Raw genomic sequence first — 16482 nt, forward strand, 5'->3', positions numbered from 1 at the left:
AGAAGAACACAGCAGGGGCAGACAGACACAGCGCCACGGGACCGACCAGTCTGGTAGGGAATGAGGAAAGATGGATTTTACAACAGGATTCAGCCAAATCCGGTGTCTGTGCGTGGCAGATGACACGAAGGGATGTGAAGCACAGTAGAAGGTAGGACAAGCAACGTGGCTTTGGCAAGCTGAGCTCAGTCTGACAATAAGGGCATAAAGAGGAATAGCCAGCGTTGCTGGAGGAACATGCAGAGCTGGCCGGGCTCCTCAAAGCCACGAGGGCGTGCTGGAGCAAAGAGCTCCGCAGGGTGGACGCAGCTCATCGGCGCATGCCCGTCGCCGGGAGTGCCAGCCCAGGGCACGCGGGGGTCGCTGCCCCGCTGTCACCAGTGGCAGGTCTCACAGAGCCTGGCCCCGCAGACACGGCTCTTTCAAACACTGCGCACCGCAGAAGGCGATTTGTTCTTGACCTTTGCTTGCATCCAGCACACCCAGCAACCGAACCGACACGTCTGACCGCATCCACCCCAGGGCCGCGGGAAGCGTGCGCAGGAGCAGCGGGACACGCGGCACCAGACGGAGCAGCCGCAGAGGACCCGCCAGATCAGCGCCTGCCCATCCTGGCTGGGACTTAGGAGCTCATCAGCACTCTATCTGGAATAACTCATGATAAAAACAACTCCCTTGCGAACAAACGTGTAAATAGATTTGAACCCTGCACACAAAACCAAGGTCCAAGTTCTAGGCCAGAGGAATGAAGGTGGTGACCAGGCAAACCCCGCTTGGGCCGGTCCTGGGCTGTGCCGGGGCCAGCAGGACTGGTGCTCCGGCGGGGCTGGCACAGCCGCAGCGGCAGGGCCCTGGTTGCCGGCGACAGCCTCGCACCGCGCGCAGGAGGCGCCTGCAGCCACGACACGGGACGCGGGCTGAAGCGCCGCGGGCCAGGCTGCTCCGGGAACCGCCGCCCCCAGGGGAACGGCGCGTGCTGGGAAACAAAGTCCTCCAAACGCGACTGTGGAAATTACGCTTCAAGCAGCACTGCCTAACAGAAATTTGGACTGAACCAGTATAAATTCAATTAGGGTCCACAAATTTTAGCAGTGCAAGCTCAGCTCCCTCGGTTTCAGGCCTCTCCAATGACCACTGTCTCACACGCCCCAAGTGAAGCTGCACAAACGACCTCGGAAGACTTAACGAACAGAACAGTCGTGCCCTGATGGCAGGGCCGGTTGGCACAGGAGGAACAGAGAGGCTGTCCACGTGAAATCCCATTAACTCTTCAGCCGTTAGGGAGGCTGCCAAGCGTCGCCTCCCGTAACGCGACACACTCGAGTCTGCGCTCAGGGGGTCCTCCCAGAACGGGCAGGAGGAGCCCTGAACACGCTGGTGCTCTGCGTGTCCGCGGCCAAAGGAGCCGCCGCGCACAACCGCTGGGCTGGCGCCTCAGTGGGTAACGACGCGTCCGACACGTCTGGAACCCACAGAACGGCAGAGGAACACACAACCCAGACAAGCTGACGCAGCCGGCGCCTCCAGCGCGACACACGAAGAACAGATCTGAGCGCAGGAGGGGCAAGTTCTCAACCCGGAGCACCAGACTGGGAAACCGAACCCCTTCTGGACAGTCCTGTTCAATGGAGGTCTACAAGATAGGGATTTCCTGGTGTTTCCACGAGTGACCCGACCTGCCGCAGCACAAAGGAGGGACACCGAGCAAGAGGCGAGAGCCAGCTCAGACCTGCAAAATAACCACCAGTTTGTCACCATCACGGCACAGCAGGAGCCGAATCTGCTACGTGTGCGTTCCACAAGGCCAAACCCACCAATTCCTACCACTAAATCCGACTTCAAATCAAAGAAACAAGCAAACAAACAACACCCTCCCCAGAAGCGCCCACCAGATCGCAACCCGTGCGGCGCCGGCTGCGGTTTCGGAAGCCAACCACAGCAACCAGCAGCCCCCGACTGCCGCTCGGCCGCCTGCCCCATCACCAAACCCAGGGCAGGGCTCCGAGGAACAGCGGCTGCGTCACGAGATGCCTGTCAATTCACTACAATTAGAAATTAACCTCGTGCTGTTCCATCCAGTTTGTTCAACGGTTTCTCAAGAACAATCCGAATGTGAAGAGTCCTCACTTGATGACACCCGGGAGTCTCAAAAACAACACAGACCGAGGTGAGACAGAGCCTAAAACCAAAGAGAAGTACCCCGCACGGCGGCTGGGCGCTGCGCGGCACCGCGCACACGAGCTCCTCAGCAGTCCCGGCGTGCCGGACGCGGCCCCGCAGCCCCGGGCACGCGACCCCTCCCGCCGGACAGCGGCCCGAGCTCGGCCGCGGGTCCACGCAGCCGAAACCGCTGGGTTTGGCAGAGAACGCGCCTGGCTCTACACACAGGGCTGTGCGGCTAGACGCTAAACTGCATCCATTCACACTCCACCTTCCCAAATGAATGCCAACGCGGTGGAAAAGTTCTCCGTTCTTCTGACGGGTTTTCCTGTGCCCCGATTTCAGCTCTCCAGTATTTTTATCTAAACCACACTTGCCTTAGTTCAAAAAAAAACCAAAGCCAGATCCACGACACCCTAACAACCCCTGTTTCACTTCTGCATCTCCCACGACATGTCTCAGGCGCCTGTCAAGGATGTGAAAACCAGCAGGACGCACCAGGTAACACAGTCCGCGAGAGCGAAGTAACGGCTACGGCAGAACCAGCCACAGCGCGTCACTCGCAGCCTTGTCCGCTCAGCACTCGCGTGAGGCGGGAGCCCTATACCCCACAGTCAGCGTTCGCAAATCCCAATCACTGCTCCAGATCCATGGATTAAACCATTTCCAGGTTTCACATGAACAGCACAAACTAAAACAAGTTCTCAAGACACCAGCCACAAAAGCTTGGTGTTTCGGGGCCGCCCGGCGCTGCGTCAGCATCTTCCTCATCCCGCAGAGCAGCGCGGCCCGCGGGCCCGTCCTGCGCCGCCGGCCCCCGCGCCAACGCGACTGCTGAGCGCGCCGGCGACCGGCCCGCGCGGGCACAGGGGCTGCTGGCGCTGCCGGGGCTCGGCCCTGGACCAGGCTCTGGCTGCTGGGGCATCACCTCAGCTCCACCTGCCACCACCACCGCCACCGCCGCCGCCACCGCCGGGGACCAGGCTGTCCCCAGGGAACTCTGCCCTCCCCGTGCCACAAGCCCCAACTGCAGCTTCGGCCTCCTGGTGCAAAGCCCAGGGCACAGAGCCGTCCCCTGCCCACCACTCTCAACTCGGCAAAAACGAACTCTAGCCCTGACAGCAAAGAATAAAATAAGTCATCATTCAAATGTAAATGCAGTGTTCTATTTCACCGCATTACAAACCGCAGCACTCAAACCCTTCTCCAGCCCCTGCCGGCCCAACTCCCTCCTCATGTCCACAAGTTCCCCAAAAGCAGAGCGTGGTCTGGGGAACGCGCTCATTTGGGAAGGACGTGTCTCTGGCCATCAGGAGCCAGACACATCCACCAGAGCATCCGTCTCACAGACGGAACATGTAAGGAGTCAACACTACGAGCAAGCGGTGGGACAGCCAAGCACAAAGCAGAGTCTGGAGCCTGGTCCCGGTCTGCGCCAGCCCAGCAGAGCGGCCGGGACGAGCCCGTGAGCTCTGCCGGGAAGAGCTCGGAGCGACGCGCCTGCCGGGCCGGGCGGGCGGGCGGCAGCGGGCACGGGGACAGGCGGGGACAGGGACGGGGACGGGCACGGGGACGGGCGGGGACGGGGACGGGCACGGGGACAGGTGGGGACGGGGACGGGCATGGGGACGGGGGCAGCATCCCTCTCCGTAAGGCTGCGGCTGGGAGCACACGAGCAGCTTATCCCAGCACAGAGCACCACCAGCACCAAAACATACCAGCCTTATGGCAAGGGAACACTGTAAATGAGTCAGAGACAGCGTGTCTGTGTGTGTTACAGACACAGATACACACACACATATGTATACACACACAAAATAAGGTACATTACGTATACAGTGGTAGTCACATCACAGGAGCCGAGAAGTTTGCTCACCATTAGCAAATATCCTGTGAAGGACCGCTGGTAACAGAGCGGCCCGTGAGTGGGAAGCAACGCAAGACAGAAGGCGACGAGCGGGTGATGCAGCGAGCGCTGCGCAGCGACAGGCGGCGTGTGAGACCCGCAGCGAAACGCGGGCCTGCGCCGGCCACCTCGAGAAAACACGTTTACACGGGGAGCACCAGCGCTCCTGACCGAGAACCAGGGCGGGCAAGGGACACGAGACAGCGCGGACCAAGCGCGAGCTCACAGCCCAGTGCTGCTCCGTGCGGTGCTCTGCAGCCCTCAGCACCACGCAACTGCGCTTCCCTGTGTCCAGCAGCGGCCCCTGGGCACGGACCCCAGCAGCAGAACCCACCGACACCCCTGGACACAGCACCCAACAGCAGAGTTAACACCGAGTAAGACCCGGTCTCCTGGCACCTTGGCCTGGAGCTGAGAAGAGTCTGGACAGGCCGCAGTTAAACACAACGAATCCTGGAGCCGGCCTGATGGAGACAGGAAAGCGGCTGCGCCAGCCGAGCACCCGGAGACACGACTGGGAAACCCGTCACACCATACAGAGCTTCCCTGCTCTGCTGGACCCCGCCCGGCACGCGGGCCTGTACCGGGACACCGGAGACACCATAACACACCATACAGAGCTTCCCTGCTCTGCTGGACCCCGCCCGGCACGCGGGCCTGTCCCGGGACACCGGAGACACCATAACACACCATACAGAGCTTCCCTGCTCTGCTGGACCCCGCCCGGCACGCGGGCCTGTCCCGGGACACCGGAGACACCATAACACACCATACAGAGCTTCCCTGCTCTGCTGGACCCCGCCTGGCACGCGGGCCTGTCCCGGGACACCGGAGACACCATAACACACCATACAGAGCTTCCCTGCTCTGCTGGACCCCGCCCGGCACGCGGGCCTGTACCGGGACACCGGAGGCGTTACAGAACACCCCAGTCTGAGGCCTCAGTTCTGCCGGGTGCTCCAAGAGCTGCCCAAAAGGATTTTAGTTCAAACCCATCACCTCTTTCCACCTGTGACTGGTTCTTACACTCCCAATGAGAATTACAGGAAACATCTCTCATCACTGCTTAGCGCAAGCACCGAACAGCCTGTCTGAACACAGCGCCCCCTCGCACCAGAGCGCCCGCAACCTGCGCAGTAAAACACCTCAACCTGTGCCCTGTCGCTTGTTACGCAACACAGAAACGCAGGGAACCACGGGATGGTTTGTGTTGAAGGACCTTCCCAGCCCCCAGTCCCCTGCCATGACAGGGACATCTGCACCAGCTCAGGGTGCTCAGAGCCCCGTCCAGCCTGGCCTGGGATGTCTCAGGGATGGTTCATCCACCACCTCTCTGGGAACCTGGGCCAGGCTCTCACCACCCCCAGCACAAACAATTTCTGCATCATGTCTGGCCTGAATCTCCCTCCTTTAGTTTAAACCATCACCCCTCGTCCTGTCACAACAGGCCCTGCTCAAAAGTCTGTCCCATCTTTCTCATGGGCCCCTTTTCAGTCCAGAAAGGCTGCACTAAGGTGTCCCTGGATCTTCTCTTCTCCAGTGAACCCCCCAGCTCTCTCCCCTGTCCCCAGCAGAGCTGTTCCAGCCTCGGGTCATTCCTGGGGCTGCTCTGGCCCCTCTCCAGCAGCTCCGTGTGTGTCTGTGCTGAGGACCCAGAGCTGGACCAGCACTGCAGGGGGGTCTCACCAGAGTGGGGCAGAGGGGCAGGATCCCCCAAACCTGCTGCTCCCGGGGCTGGGGACGCAGCCCAGGACACGGGTGGGTTCTGGGCTGCCAGCACACATGGCCAGGCCATGGCCGATCGGTCACTCAGCACCCCAAGTCCTTCTCCTGGGGCTGCTCCCCATCCTCCATCCAGCCTGGACCGACACCGGGGTTGCCCCGACCCAGGGGCAGGACCTTGGCTTGGCCGTGTTGAACCTCATGATGTTCTCATGGCCCCACTGCTCCAGCTTGCCCAGGTCCCTCTGGATGGATCCGTCCCTCAGAGTGTCCCCTGCACCACTCAGCTCGGTGTCACTCCAGCCTTGCTGAGGGTGCACTCGACCAAGGAAGGTTTTTGTCTGACCACAGCTCAGAAAGCAGCGGGAACATTCCAGTCCCTGGGATCACCAGTGGATCACGAACCGCAGGTGTCGCAGCACCGTGCCGCCGGCAGCTCCCCGCCCAGCAGAGCGAGTCCTGCAGAACGCACCCGCAGCCGCTCGCCCCAGATTCTGCCGCTCCTTCAGCAACATTCTCTTCTGCTCCAAGGGCAGAGGAGCTTTCCGGAGCACAGCCCGAAGGGCAGGGGACAGCGATGGGATCACAGAGCAGAGCACAGCGCAGTGAACCCTTGTCCCCTCACCTCTGAGAACTGCTGCCCTGCTTCTTTTAAGTACACACAGGGCAGTTTCCAGACACGAGCCAGCTGTAAGAAATAACGACATGAGGTGATGAACACAGGCCTGACGCCATCAGTGACCCCAGGGCCACCATCGCTCCCTGACATGGAGCAGGTGGTGTGGCCGCAGCCAGCAGCACCAGACACCCTCCAGCGGTCCTGGGACACGGTTCTGGCTGTCCCAGCTGGGCGGGCACTACAGCATAAGAGCACATTCTGCAACGTGGGCAACTTTAACCCCAGCCTGCACCACAACCACGGCTTCCACATCTGGAGGGATCCTCTTCTGACCACGAGCCCACTCACTCTCGCTTCCTTTTCTAAGAAAGGACAAGGATCTCCCGCTTCCCTTCTGAACACGAGTGAGCACGGCAGCCTTGGGCAATGGAGCCTTCTGAACACGAGTGAGCACGGCAGCTTTGGGCAATGGAGCCTTCTGAACACGAGTGAGCACGGCAGCCTTGGGCAATGGAGCCTTCTGAACACGAGTGAGCACGGCAGCCTTGGGCAATGGAGCCTTCTGAACACGAGTGAGCACGGCAGCCTTGGGCAATGGAGCCTTCTGAACACGAGTGAGCACGGCAGCCTTGGGCAATGGAGCCTTCCGAACACGAGTGAGCACGGCAGCCTTGGGCAATGGAGCCTTCTGAACACGAGTGAGCACGGCAGCTTTGGGCAATGGAGCCTTCTGAACACGAGTGAGCACGGCAGCCTTGGGCAATGGAGCCTTCTGAACACGAGTGAGCACGGCAGCCTTGGGCAATGGAGGAGCCTTCCGAACACGAGTGAGCACGGCAGCTTTGGGCAATGGAGCCTTCTGAACACGAGTGAGCACGGCAGCCTTGGGCAATGGAGCCTTCCGAACACGAGTGAGCACGGCAGCCTTGGGCAATGGAGCCTTCTGAACACGAGTGAGCACGGCAGCCTTGGGCAATGGAGGAGCCTTCCGAACACGAGTGAGCACGGCAGCCTTGGGCAATGGAGCCTTCTGAACACGAGTGAGCACGGCAGCCTTGGGCAATGGAGCCTTCCGAACACGAGTGAGCACGGCAGCTTTGGGCAATGGAGCCTTCTGAACACGAGTGAGCACGGCAGCCTTGGGCAGAGGAGCCTCCTGAACACGAGTGAGCACGGCAGCTTTGGGCAATGGAGCCTTCTGAACACGAGTGAGCACGGCAGCCTTGGGCAATGGAGCCTTCCGAACACGAGTGAGCACGGCAGCCGTGGGCAATGGAGCCTTCCGAACACGAGTGAGCACGGCAGCCTTGGGCAATGGAGCCTTCCGAACACGAGTGAGCACGGCAGCCTTGGGCAATGGAGCCTTCTGAACACGAGTGAGCACGGCAGCTTTGGGCAATGGAGCCTTCTGAACACGAGTGAGCACGGCAGCCTTGGGCAATGGAGCCTTCTGAACACGAGTGAGCACGGCAGCCTTGGGCAATGGAGCCTTCTGAACACGAGTGAGCACGGCAGCCTTGGGCAATGGAGCCTTCTGAACACGAGTGAGCACGGCAGCCTTGGGCAGAGGAGCCTCCTGAACACGAGTGAGCACGGCAGCCTTGGGCAATGGAGCCTTCCGAACACGAGTGAGCACGGCAGCTTTGGGCAATGGAGCCTTCCGAACACGAGTGAGCACGGCAGCCTTGGGCAGAGGAGCCTTCCGAACACGAGTGAGCACGGCAGCCTTGGGCAATGGAGCCTTCCGAACACGAGTGAGCACGGCAGCTTTGGGCAATGGAGCCTTCTGAACACGAGTGAGCACGGCAGCCTTGGGCAATGGAGCCTTCTGAACACGAGTGAGCACGGCAGCCTTGGGCAGAGGAGCCTCCTGAACACGAGTGAGCACGGCAGCCTTGGGCAATGGAGCCTTCTGAACACGAGTGAGCACGGCAGCCTTGGGCAATGGAGCCTTCCGAACACGAGTGAGCACGGCAGCCTTGGGCAATGGAGCCTTCTGAACACGAGTGAGCACGGCAGCCTTGGGCAATGGAGCCTTCTGAACACGAGTGAGCACGGCAGCCTTGGGCAGAGGAGCCTTCTGAACACGAGTGAGCACGGCAGCCTTGGGCAATGGAGCCTTCTGAACACGAGTGAGCACGGCAGCCTTGGGCAGAGGAGCAGGTCTGCTCAGGAGCAACAGCAGTGCAGCGCTGCTCCTGCAGCCGCGCTCCCGGCACGTGTCCCTGCCGAGGACAGCGCTGCGCTTTGAAAGAGTCGTCAAATTGTCTAATTGCTGCTGTCCCTCCCACCGCACCCAACAGAAGCAAACTCTGTGGAAGCAGCGCGCAGCTGTGAGGCAGCTGCTCGTGCCCCGGGCGCAGAGCCGCCTCTGGCCACAGCGCAGGAGCCGGACGCTCTGGAGCGCGTCACGTCTGCTGGTCTGCAGAACCGCCCGCTGGGAAGAAGCCGCAGCTCCAGACAGCAAACGCAAAGGGCTCGTTTTTACAAACAAAATGCTGGCTACCCATCAGAAAGATGGCAGTTGTATAGTACTTGTAAACTGAACCAGAAAGAGAAGGATCTCTTAGGTACTCGAGCGTACAACAGACGTCCTGTAAGCGGCCTGGATGGAGCACGGGAGCCAGGTGTGTTTGCAGCATCCAGGCACCTGATGTGCACAGCGCTTGGAAATCCCTCCCACCTGGGCAAAGCCAGGTAAAGATAATAAGGCGAACCCCGCGATGTCATCGGGCTGCACGGAGAACAAGGTGTCACCACGTTCACAGGCGGATGGACACAGTGACCCCATCTCCCTGCGGACAAGCGCGTGTCAGGTTTGTTATCGAGAACAGAGACAACAGAAGAGTTCTCTGATGGAAAGAAGAGCCACAGAGGCCTGTGGTTTATGAGAAGAGGCTATTTTTAGATGACAGGCAAAGCAGAATATTCGTTCCTATACACTATCGACACCAAACCAAGAATTCACACAAGTCTACCGGACGGCACGTGCACACTCCGGCTTGAGATACCTGCAGAAGTGGGACGGAGAGCAAACCTGCCAGTGCAAGGGTACGCCAAGGTACAACGTAAGGCATCCTGACTGCCCGGGTCTGCAGGGACGCGAACAGCAAAGGTGCACAAAGCGGAGCACGCGGCGCTGCACTGCGCTGCCAGAACCGCCGCTGCTGACCTAGGAAACGAACATTCGGCAGGGCGGCTGCCTGCCCAGGGCGGCTTTGCCAGGCAGCCCCGAGCAGGCTGGCGTCCTGAGGAGCAGCACGAGGACGCCAGAGCGAGCAGCTTGCTGCAGCCAGTCTGTAACCTGGGCTACAAATGCTGGCTGCTCCAAGAAGCACTCGTGGGGCTCAGTGGACACTGCTCCCAAAGCTCCACAACGCTGGGAAGAGAACTCTGCGTATTAACATGAGAAAGACTGCAGAGCAGTCCTGGGATAACGCGCAGACACAACTTGCAAGTTTTGACACCATTTCTCTGGTCAGTCCCTTGAGCTCACAACCAGAGAAGGGGCTCACAAGGAAGCAGCACCCAGTGTCGGTCCTGCTCCTGAACGTGGTGCAGCCAAGAGCGAATTCACCACCAGCCTCCGGCCCGACTGACGCGGAGCTGGAGGAACAAGGTACACAGGTACACCAGACCACCCCCGAGGGATCAGCTGCCGCCTGCTGACCAGCACCTTGACTCCCAGGCGAGGGACTCCTCCAACAAGGCTTACCTGACCCAATTTTGATGAGTCCGTTGTGCTGGATGAAGATGGTGTCACAGGTCAGGTTCCCGTGGATGATTGGGGGGTCACAGGAGTGGAGGTAGCTGGAGATTGAGAACAGAGACGGGTCAGGAGACCAGGAACGCCTTCATCCCTTCCCCTCCGTGAAACATCGGCAGAGAACAGCAGGGCACACACCAGGGGTTTACAATAGCAGAAGTGACAGTTAAACGACTGCACAGCAGCCTCTGGGCTAGGAGAGAACCAGGAAAATTAAGCAATTGTCTCTAACTAAATAACAACCTCCAGAACACGAGGGGAAAAGGGAAAGCTTTCCCTGATGGGTCTGAAGGGCACGAGGGGTAGAGACCACTTCATCCATCCCGATACTGCCAGGGGGTGCTAAAAGGGTTCCACTTGTACAGCAAAAGTGCCAGAGCCTCACTGGCCCTGCTCAGGGAGCACCAAAAAGGCACCTGGTGCTGTACAACCACGACGGGGCAGCTTCCCAGCAGGCACAGGGAAAGCTTTTGGTGCTGGGGTCCCAGGTACCCCTGAGGGTTCCCGCAGCTCGCTCTGCTGGGTTGCGACAGCAGCCAGCACAGACAGCCAGCTCCCAAGGGCTCATCAGAGCCCCCGGCACCCATCAACAGCTACCCTCCGCCAAGCGGCAACCGAACTCGCTCTGTGGAGGGGGAGCGCTGTTCTGACATCTGGGTTGTCTTCCCCAGGCTGTTATTAGCCACACACCAGCTCTGGCTCCGGCACAGAAGAGTCTTTAAAACCAAACCTGGAAACCCCTACATTCTATTCAACTGGGTTGCACTAAGGTGGCTGCAGAAGATCTGGATCATTGAGAGATGTATAGATCCACACACGCTCCTAACAATAGCACACCACGATAATTCTGAGCCCACTGCATGCTACAGAGCTGCACCTGCCACGACGAAGAAAACGGTAAGTTTTCCTCGCTCTTCTCACACGTAGTTTGATTTATCTGAGGCTTCCTTGGCACATCCCCTCGGCCACGGTCAGACCCAGGTTGTAAAGCTCTGGGCAGCTCCCTGAGCTCAGCTCCTGCACGCCCTGCAGCACCCGGCACAACTGCTGCGATGGAAACCCTACGGTGCACCTGTCTCTCTATTTTAGGAGCTTCATCACGGTCTAACTGAAGCCTGTGGACGTTACAGAGAGCGCAGGTGACACTGCAGACCGTGACTGGGTGACAAAGCGCCCTGCAGGCTCCACTCCGCAGAGCTTGCGAACGTTGGCAGCACGTCTGTTTACAGCTTTCGGTACTCCAGCACGGGGGGCCGCCCTTGCACAGGTGGCTGGAGCGCCAGAGCAGCTGCCGTACCTGAGAGCAGAGAGGATCTGGGTGCACCACCGCTTCCAGGCCTGCAGACACACGAGAAGGACACGAGTCACTCAAGGCACGACCCGCAGCGGCACGACTCGCAGCCCATCCGCACGCGGGAGCGCGGGCTCTGCTCTGTGGCTTCACCCAGCACAGGAGGCACAAAGCTGCCTCCTGCTCAGTTTAGTTAGTACCAGGAGACGCGCCTCCCCCAGCGCCTCTCGAGGACCGCACAGCGCGAAGGGACCCGCCGGTCACGCCGCATGCAGGCGGCTGCGGAACTGCTGGGAACAGCAGCGCAGAGCAGCCGGCCCGGAGAACCTGCGCCGGACTCGGCGGCAGCACAAAGCGGACCTGCAGCCACGGGTCATCGCCGGCTGCCCTCCCATCAGGGCCCTCTGCTGAAACAGCTTCAGAGGCTGATGGCGCTAAGGGAAAATGGGCGTACATGGAAAAACAGTTACCTTCTCATTCATAGTTTTGTGGTTTTTCTTTGTCTTCTTCAGGAACTGTTTCAGGCTCCCCGAAGACATATATTCAGTGATGAAGATCACCTGCGGGAGCAGTACAAGACGTTACCCTCTGTGTCACTAATTACCTGTAGGACACAGCGAGAAGACCCAACGGACTGCTCCCTGTACTTACCCTGGCCTTATTCTCCTTCACATCAGCCCAGTATTTGTGAAACTTCACTATGTTCAGATGTTCCAGCTGAATTAAGTTGTCAAATACCGCTTTAACTTTTTCCTTAACAGCAAAAAGACGAAGACATGTTACATCAGAGACCACATCGCCCAGATCTTACCTTCCTCTTAGGTCTCGGTCCCTTCAACAACACTGTACGTGTCGAGCTCCTACGCTACGAACAAACAGCGCCCGATTCGTCCCACACGGCAGCTCGGCTGAGCGCGAGCGCACGGGCGCAGCACCGCGGTTCATGCCGCGTCCGCGCAGGCCGGGCTGCAGCCCCGCGCCGCCGGCGCCCCGCACGCCTCACCCGCCCCCAGCTTCCGCGGAGACGCGCCGGCTCACCTCCTGGAGCTTGAAGTTCTTCCGCTCGGAGAACTGAACCTCGTTCCACACGACCTCCACGCCCTCCTCGGTGTCCATGGCCAGGTAGGCGCTGTCGATGCCGGGGACGTTGCGCTGGTTCACCTGCCCGGCGGGACGGACACAGTCAGCCCGAGCCAGCGGGGCCGCACCGGTACCACGCCCTTCATCTGGGTGGTAACAGCTCTGCTCGTTAACTTCTCCTAAACGAGCATTCCGGGACCGCGCACCCACACGTCAGGAACGGAGCGCACCCGAATCTGAGCGCGTTGCAGCCCACACGAGCAGCAAGGCCGGGGCACACCCGAGGGAGCTTCCTTTGCAGGAAGGCTGCTCTGTAGTAAACGCTGCCTTTGGGCTACAACCCCTTAGATTCTTACAGTTTATGATACCCACAGTTCATTTAACCACCAAAAAGCCTCCAGCCATACAAAAGGGATGTAAAAAAAAATCTCAAGAACTCAGAAAAAACTTTCTGCCGAAATTTTCTGAAAGGCGACGGGATAGAACTGGAGAGGAAGCTGATCCGAGCACTAGAGAAACCCAGGAAAGCTGCAGGCTGGGATCAGCCCATTGAAACTGCTGCAGTTCATAGATGCAAAGGTTAACCCAGCACAAGGACATCCACACCTGATATTAAAGACGCAGATGGGCCCTAAGAAAGCAACAAAGTAAGAAGGGACCTGGCAAAGCCGGGGTTTAAAGCTGAGCACAAGGATGGCTGGGACAGCACCAGTGCCAGGAGACCTCCACCGGTATGAGAACAAGCCTGCTCCCAGCACAGTTCACCAGAATATCGTGTCTCCTCAGACAGGTATCAGCACGCGCAGACACACGGGTTCCCTCCCCCCACACCGCGCACCTCGCTGCTGGTGAAGGCTTGGACCGGCACACGGGCCCCGGCCGGGCCCGGCGTGCTTGGGGCAGAGAGGGCAGAACGTACCTTTCCACGGCTGCTCGCCGGGCGCTGCCAGTCCCCAGCTCCGGCGCACGTGCCCAGAGTCGCTGCACCGCTCCTCCCCGAGGTAAAAGCCAATTCGGGCGCTCGGCGAGCCGAGCTGCGGGAGCTCCTTCCCCGGCAGCCGCCCGTGACAGGCCCACCTCGCCCCTTCCGGTACCGCGGTACGGCAACGAGAGCTGACCGGAGTGTTCCGCCACCCACAAACTTATTTAAGCGCCATAGATAGGAAATAACTACCGAGAACACAATACTAACCAATAAAACTAAGAAATCAGTTTCCAATGGACAGTGCTTTTAACTCTGGAGGGCCGGCACAGACTGCCGTCATCCAGCTGATCAGACTGCAATGAAAACTCAAGGCTGCATTTGTAAAGAAGGACTAACACGGCGAAGGGGCACACACCTAAGAATTGTGAGCAGAGAAACAAGTCCACTGCGGCAATACATTCACTGCCGTACAGAATCAGTCTGAAAGCTTGCACTGTAACAGGTGTCACCTGCACCCGGCCCGGGAGGCGCCGCTGGCTCCCGTGAGGGACCAGAGCCCTGCAGGGGACATGGGCAGGTCAGAGCGCCTGGCTCTCCTGAGGGACCAGAGCCCTGCAGGGGACATGGGCAGGTCAGAGCGCCTGGCTCCCCTGAGGGACCAGAGCCCTGCAGGGGACATGGGCAGGTCAGAGCGCCTGGCTCCCCTGAGGGACCAGAGCCCTGCAGGGGACATGGGCAGGTCAGAGCGCCTGGCTCTCCTGAGGGTCCAGAGCCCTGCAGGGGACATGGGCAGGTCAGAGCGCCTGGCTCCCGTGAGGGACCAGAGCCCTGCAGGGGACATGGGCAGGTCAGAGCGCCTGGCTCTCCTGAGGGACCAGAGCCCTGCAGGGGACATGGGCAGGTCAGAGCGCCTGGCTCTCCTGAGGGACCAGAGCCCTGCAGGGGACATGGGCAGGCCGGAGCGCTGGGCGATCGGCGGTGGAGCTGGAAACAGAGCTGCGCGGGGTCTGCCCGGGACGGGGTGACGCCAGCGCCAGTCCGAACGGGACCGGTGGCCGGGCAGCCCTCCAGAGCGGACCCGGAGCTGTCGGCAGCAGCTCTGCAGGAGCCAGCAGTGAGCCCGGGCACCACGAGGACAAACCGCGTCCTGGGGACACCGAACAGCCCAACCAGCACCAAGGGGGCTGTCCCCCGTGCCCAGCGTGGGGCCCCACGGCTGGACAGGGACAGGAAGGTCCTGGGACGCATCCCGAGGAGGGGACAGAGCTGGGGGAGGGCTGGGGGGAGCGTCCCCTGAGGAGCAGCCGAGGGCTCTGGGGCCACCACCTGGCTCTGCAGCGAGAGGGGACAGCGGTGAGCGCTGCCACCAGCTCCAGGCTGTGTCACGAGGTGTTTTCACCACCGGGGGGTGACGAGCCCCGGGACCCGCTGCCCGGAGAGGCGGACGGTGCCCCGACCTGCGGGTGTTCGAGCAGCATCCCAACAGCCCCTCGATGACCCGCTGCAGCTGCGGGCACCGGGCACCAACAGATGGTCCCGGCAGCTCCTGCCCCGCTGAACTCCCCTGCGCCGCTCCCCCCGCAGCCCGTCCGCACAGGGGACGGCCCTTCTGTGATCTTCCACGGGAATCCCAGCAGACCCGTGATATTCAATATTCCGAAACTGCAGGTGACACTGGAGTGATAAATGAGAACAGCACAACCAGAGTGATACAGGTTGATCGGTAAACTGAGCAGTGCGTTATTGTGGAAAACCAGACGCAGTGGGGTGACGCAGGCAGGAATACGGAATATAGGCCATAATTACATAAAGACAGCCCAAGCTGCAGAGAACAACTATTGAAAACCACCACAGAGACAAGAGGCTCAGCACGAGCTGCTGTTCCCTTCCCGCCCCTCGGCCCTGCACAATGAGGGGTGAAAGGTCTGAGATTTAAGGACATAACCGCCATATTTATCATAATAATGCGATTTTCCCTCTCTCCATACATACATATATATATATATATATACACACACTGATACTAGCATCTGAATACTTGGCCAGGCTTGTTACATTTAATCATTAAAGAAAGCCGAAAGACATTAATTCCTTCAAATTTTAGTGCAAGAAACACCTCGGGACAACAGCAGCGTAAGAACACCCAGCACAAGGGACAAACCGAATGCAAACGGCACCAGGAAAGGTTTCACCAAGCAGGGGCTCTCCTCGCTCTGCCCCATAGCACGGGGAACGTGGGGCGGGGGCTCTCCTTGCTCTGCCCCATAGCACGGGGAACGTGGGGCGGGGGCTCTCCTTGCTCTGCCCCATAGCACGGGGAACGTGGGGCGGGGGCTCTCCTTGCTCTGCCCCATAGCACGGGGAACGTGGGGCGGGGGCTCTCCTCGCTCTGCCCCATAGCACGGGGAACGTGGGGCGGGGGCTCTCCTCGCTCTGCCCCATGGGGAACGTGGGGCGGGGGCTCTCCTCGCTCTGCCCCATGGGGAACGCGGGGCGGGGGCTCTCCTCGCTCTGCCCCATAGCACGGGGAACGTGGGGCAGGGGCTCTCCTCGCTCTGCCCCATGGGGAATGTGGGGCGGGGGCTCTCCTTGCTCTGCCCCATAGCACGGGGAACGTGGGGCGGGGGCTCTCCTCGCTCTGCCCCATGGGGAACGTGGGGCGGGGGCTCTCCTCGCTCTGCCCCATGGGGAACGTGGGGCGGGGGCTCTCCTCGCTCTGCCCCATGGGGAACGCGGGGCGGGGGCTCTCCTCGCTCTGCCCCATAGCACGGGGAACGTGGGGCGGGGGCTCTCCTCGCTCTGCCCCATAGCACGGGGAACGTGGGGCGGGGGCTCTCCTCGCTCTGCCCCATGGGGAACGTGGGGCGGGGGCTCTCCTCGCTCCTCTGCCAGGACACCTGGACCGCCAGGGTTAACCCGAGTGGCTCTCGGTGCTCCGTGGTGCCCCGGCCAACAGCTGCCCGTGGGCCGTGCTGGTGACACCGGTGACACTGCACGGCTGGCTGAAGACGCC

General features: G+C 60.5%; 1 protein-coding gene across 2 annotated transcripts in view; it reads right to left on the reverse strand.

Annotated features, from left to right (window-relative positions):
* NRBP1 (nuclear receptor binding protein 1) overlaps positions 1-16482 on the reverse strand; it is a 32537-nt gene that overhangs the window by 8234 nt on the left and 7821 nt on the right. For both annotated transcript variants that reach the window (XM_065055344.1, XM_065055343.1), the window contains exons 3-7: positions 12503-12625; positions 12116-12217; positions 11935-12024; positions 11471-11511; positions 10123-10217 (exon numbers count right to left, since the gene is read on the reverse strand). In XM_065055344.1, coding sequence (XP_064911416.1) covers positions 10123-10217; positions 11471-11511; positions 11935-12024; positions 12116-12217; positions 12503-12625 — 451 coding nt within the window. The remainder of the gene's footprint in view (positions 1-10122; positions 10218-11470; positions 11512-11934; positions 12025-12115; positions 12218-12502; positions 12626-16482) is intronic.

Source organism: Columba livia, chromosome 3 (assembly GCF_036013475.1).
Source record: "Columba livia isolate bColLiv1 breed racing homer chromosome 3, bColLiv1.pat.W.v2, whole genome shotgun sequence".
Taxonomy (NCBI): Eukaryota; Metazoa; Chordata; class Aves; order Columbiformes; family Columbidae; genus Columba; species Columba livia.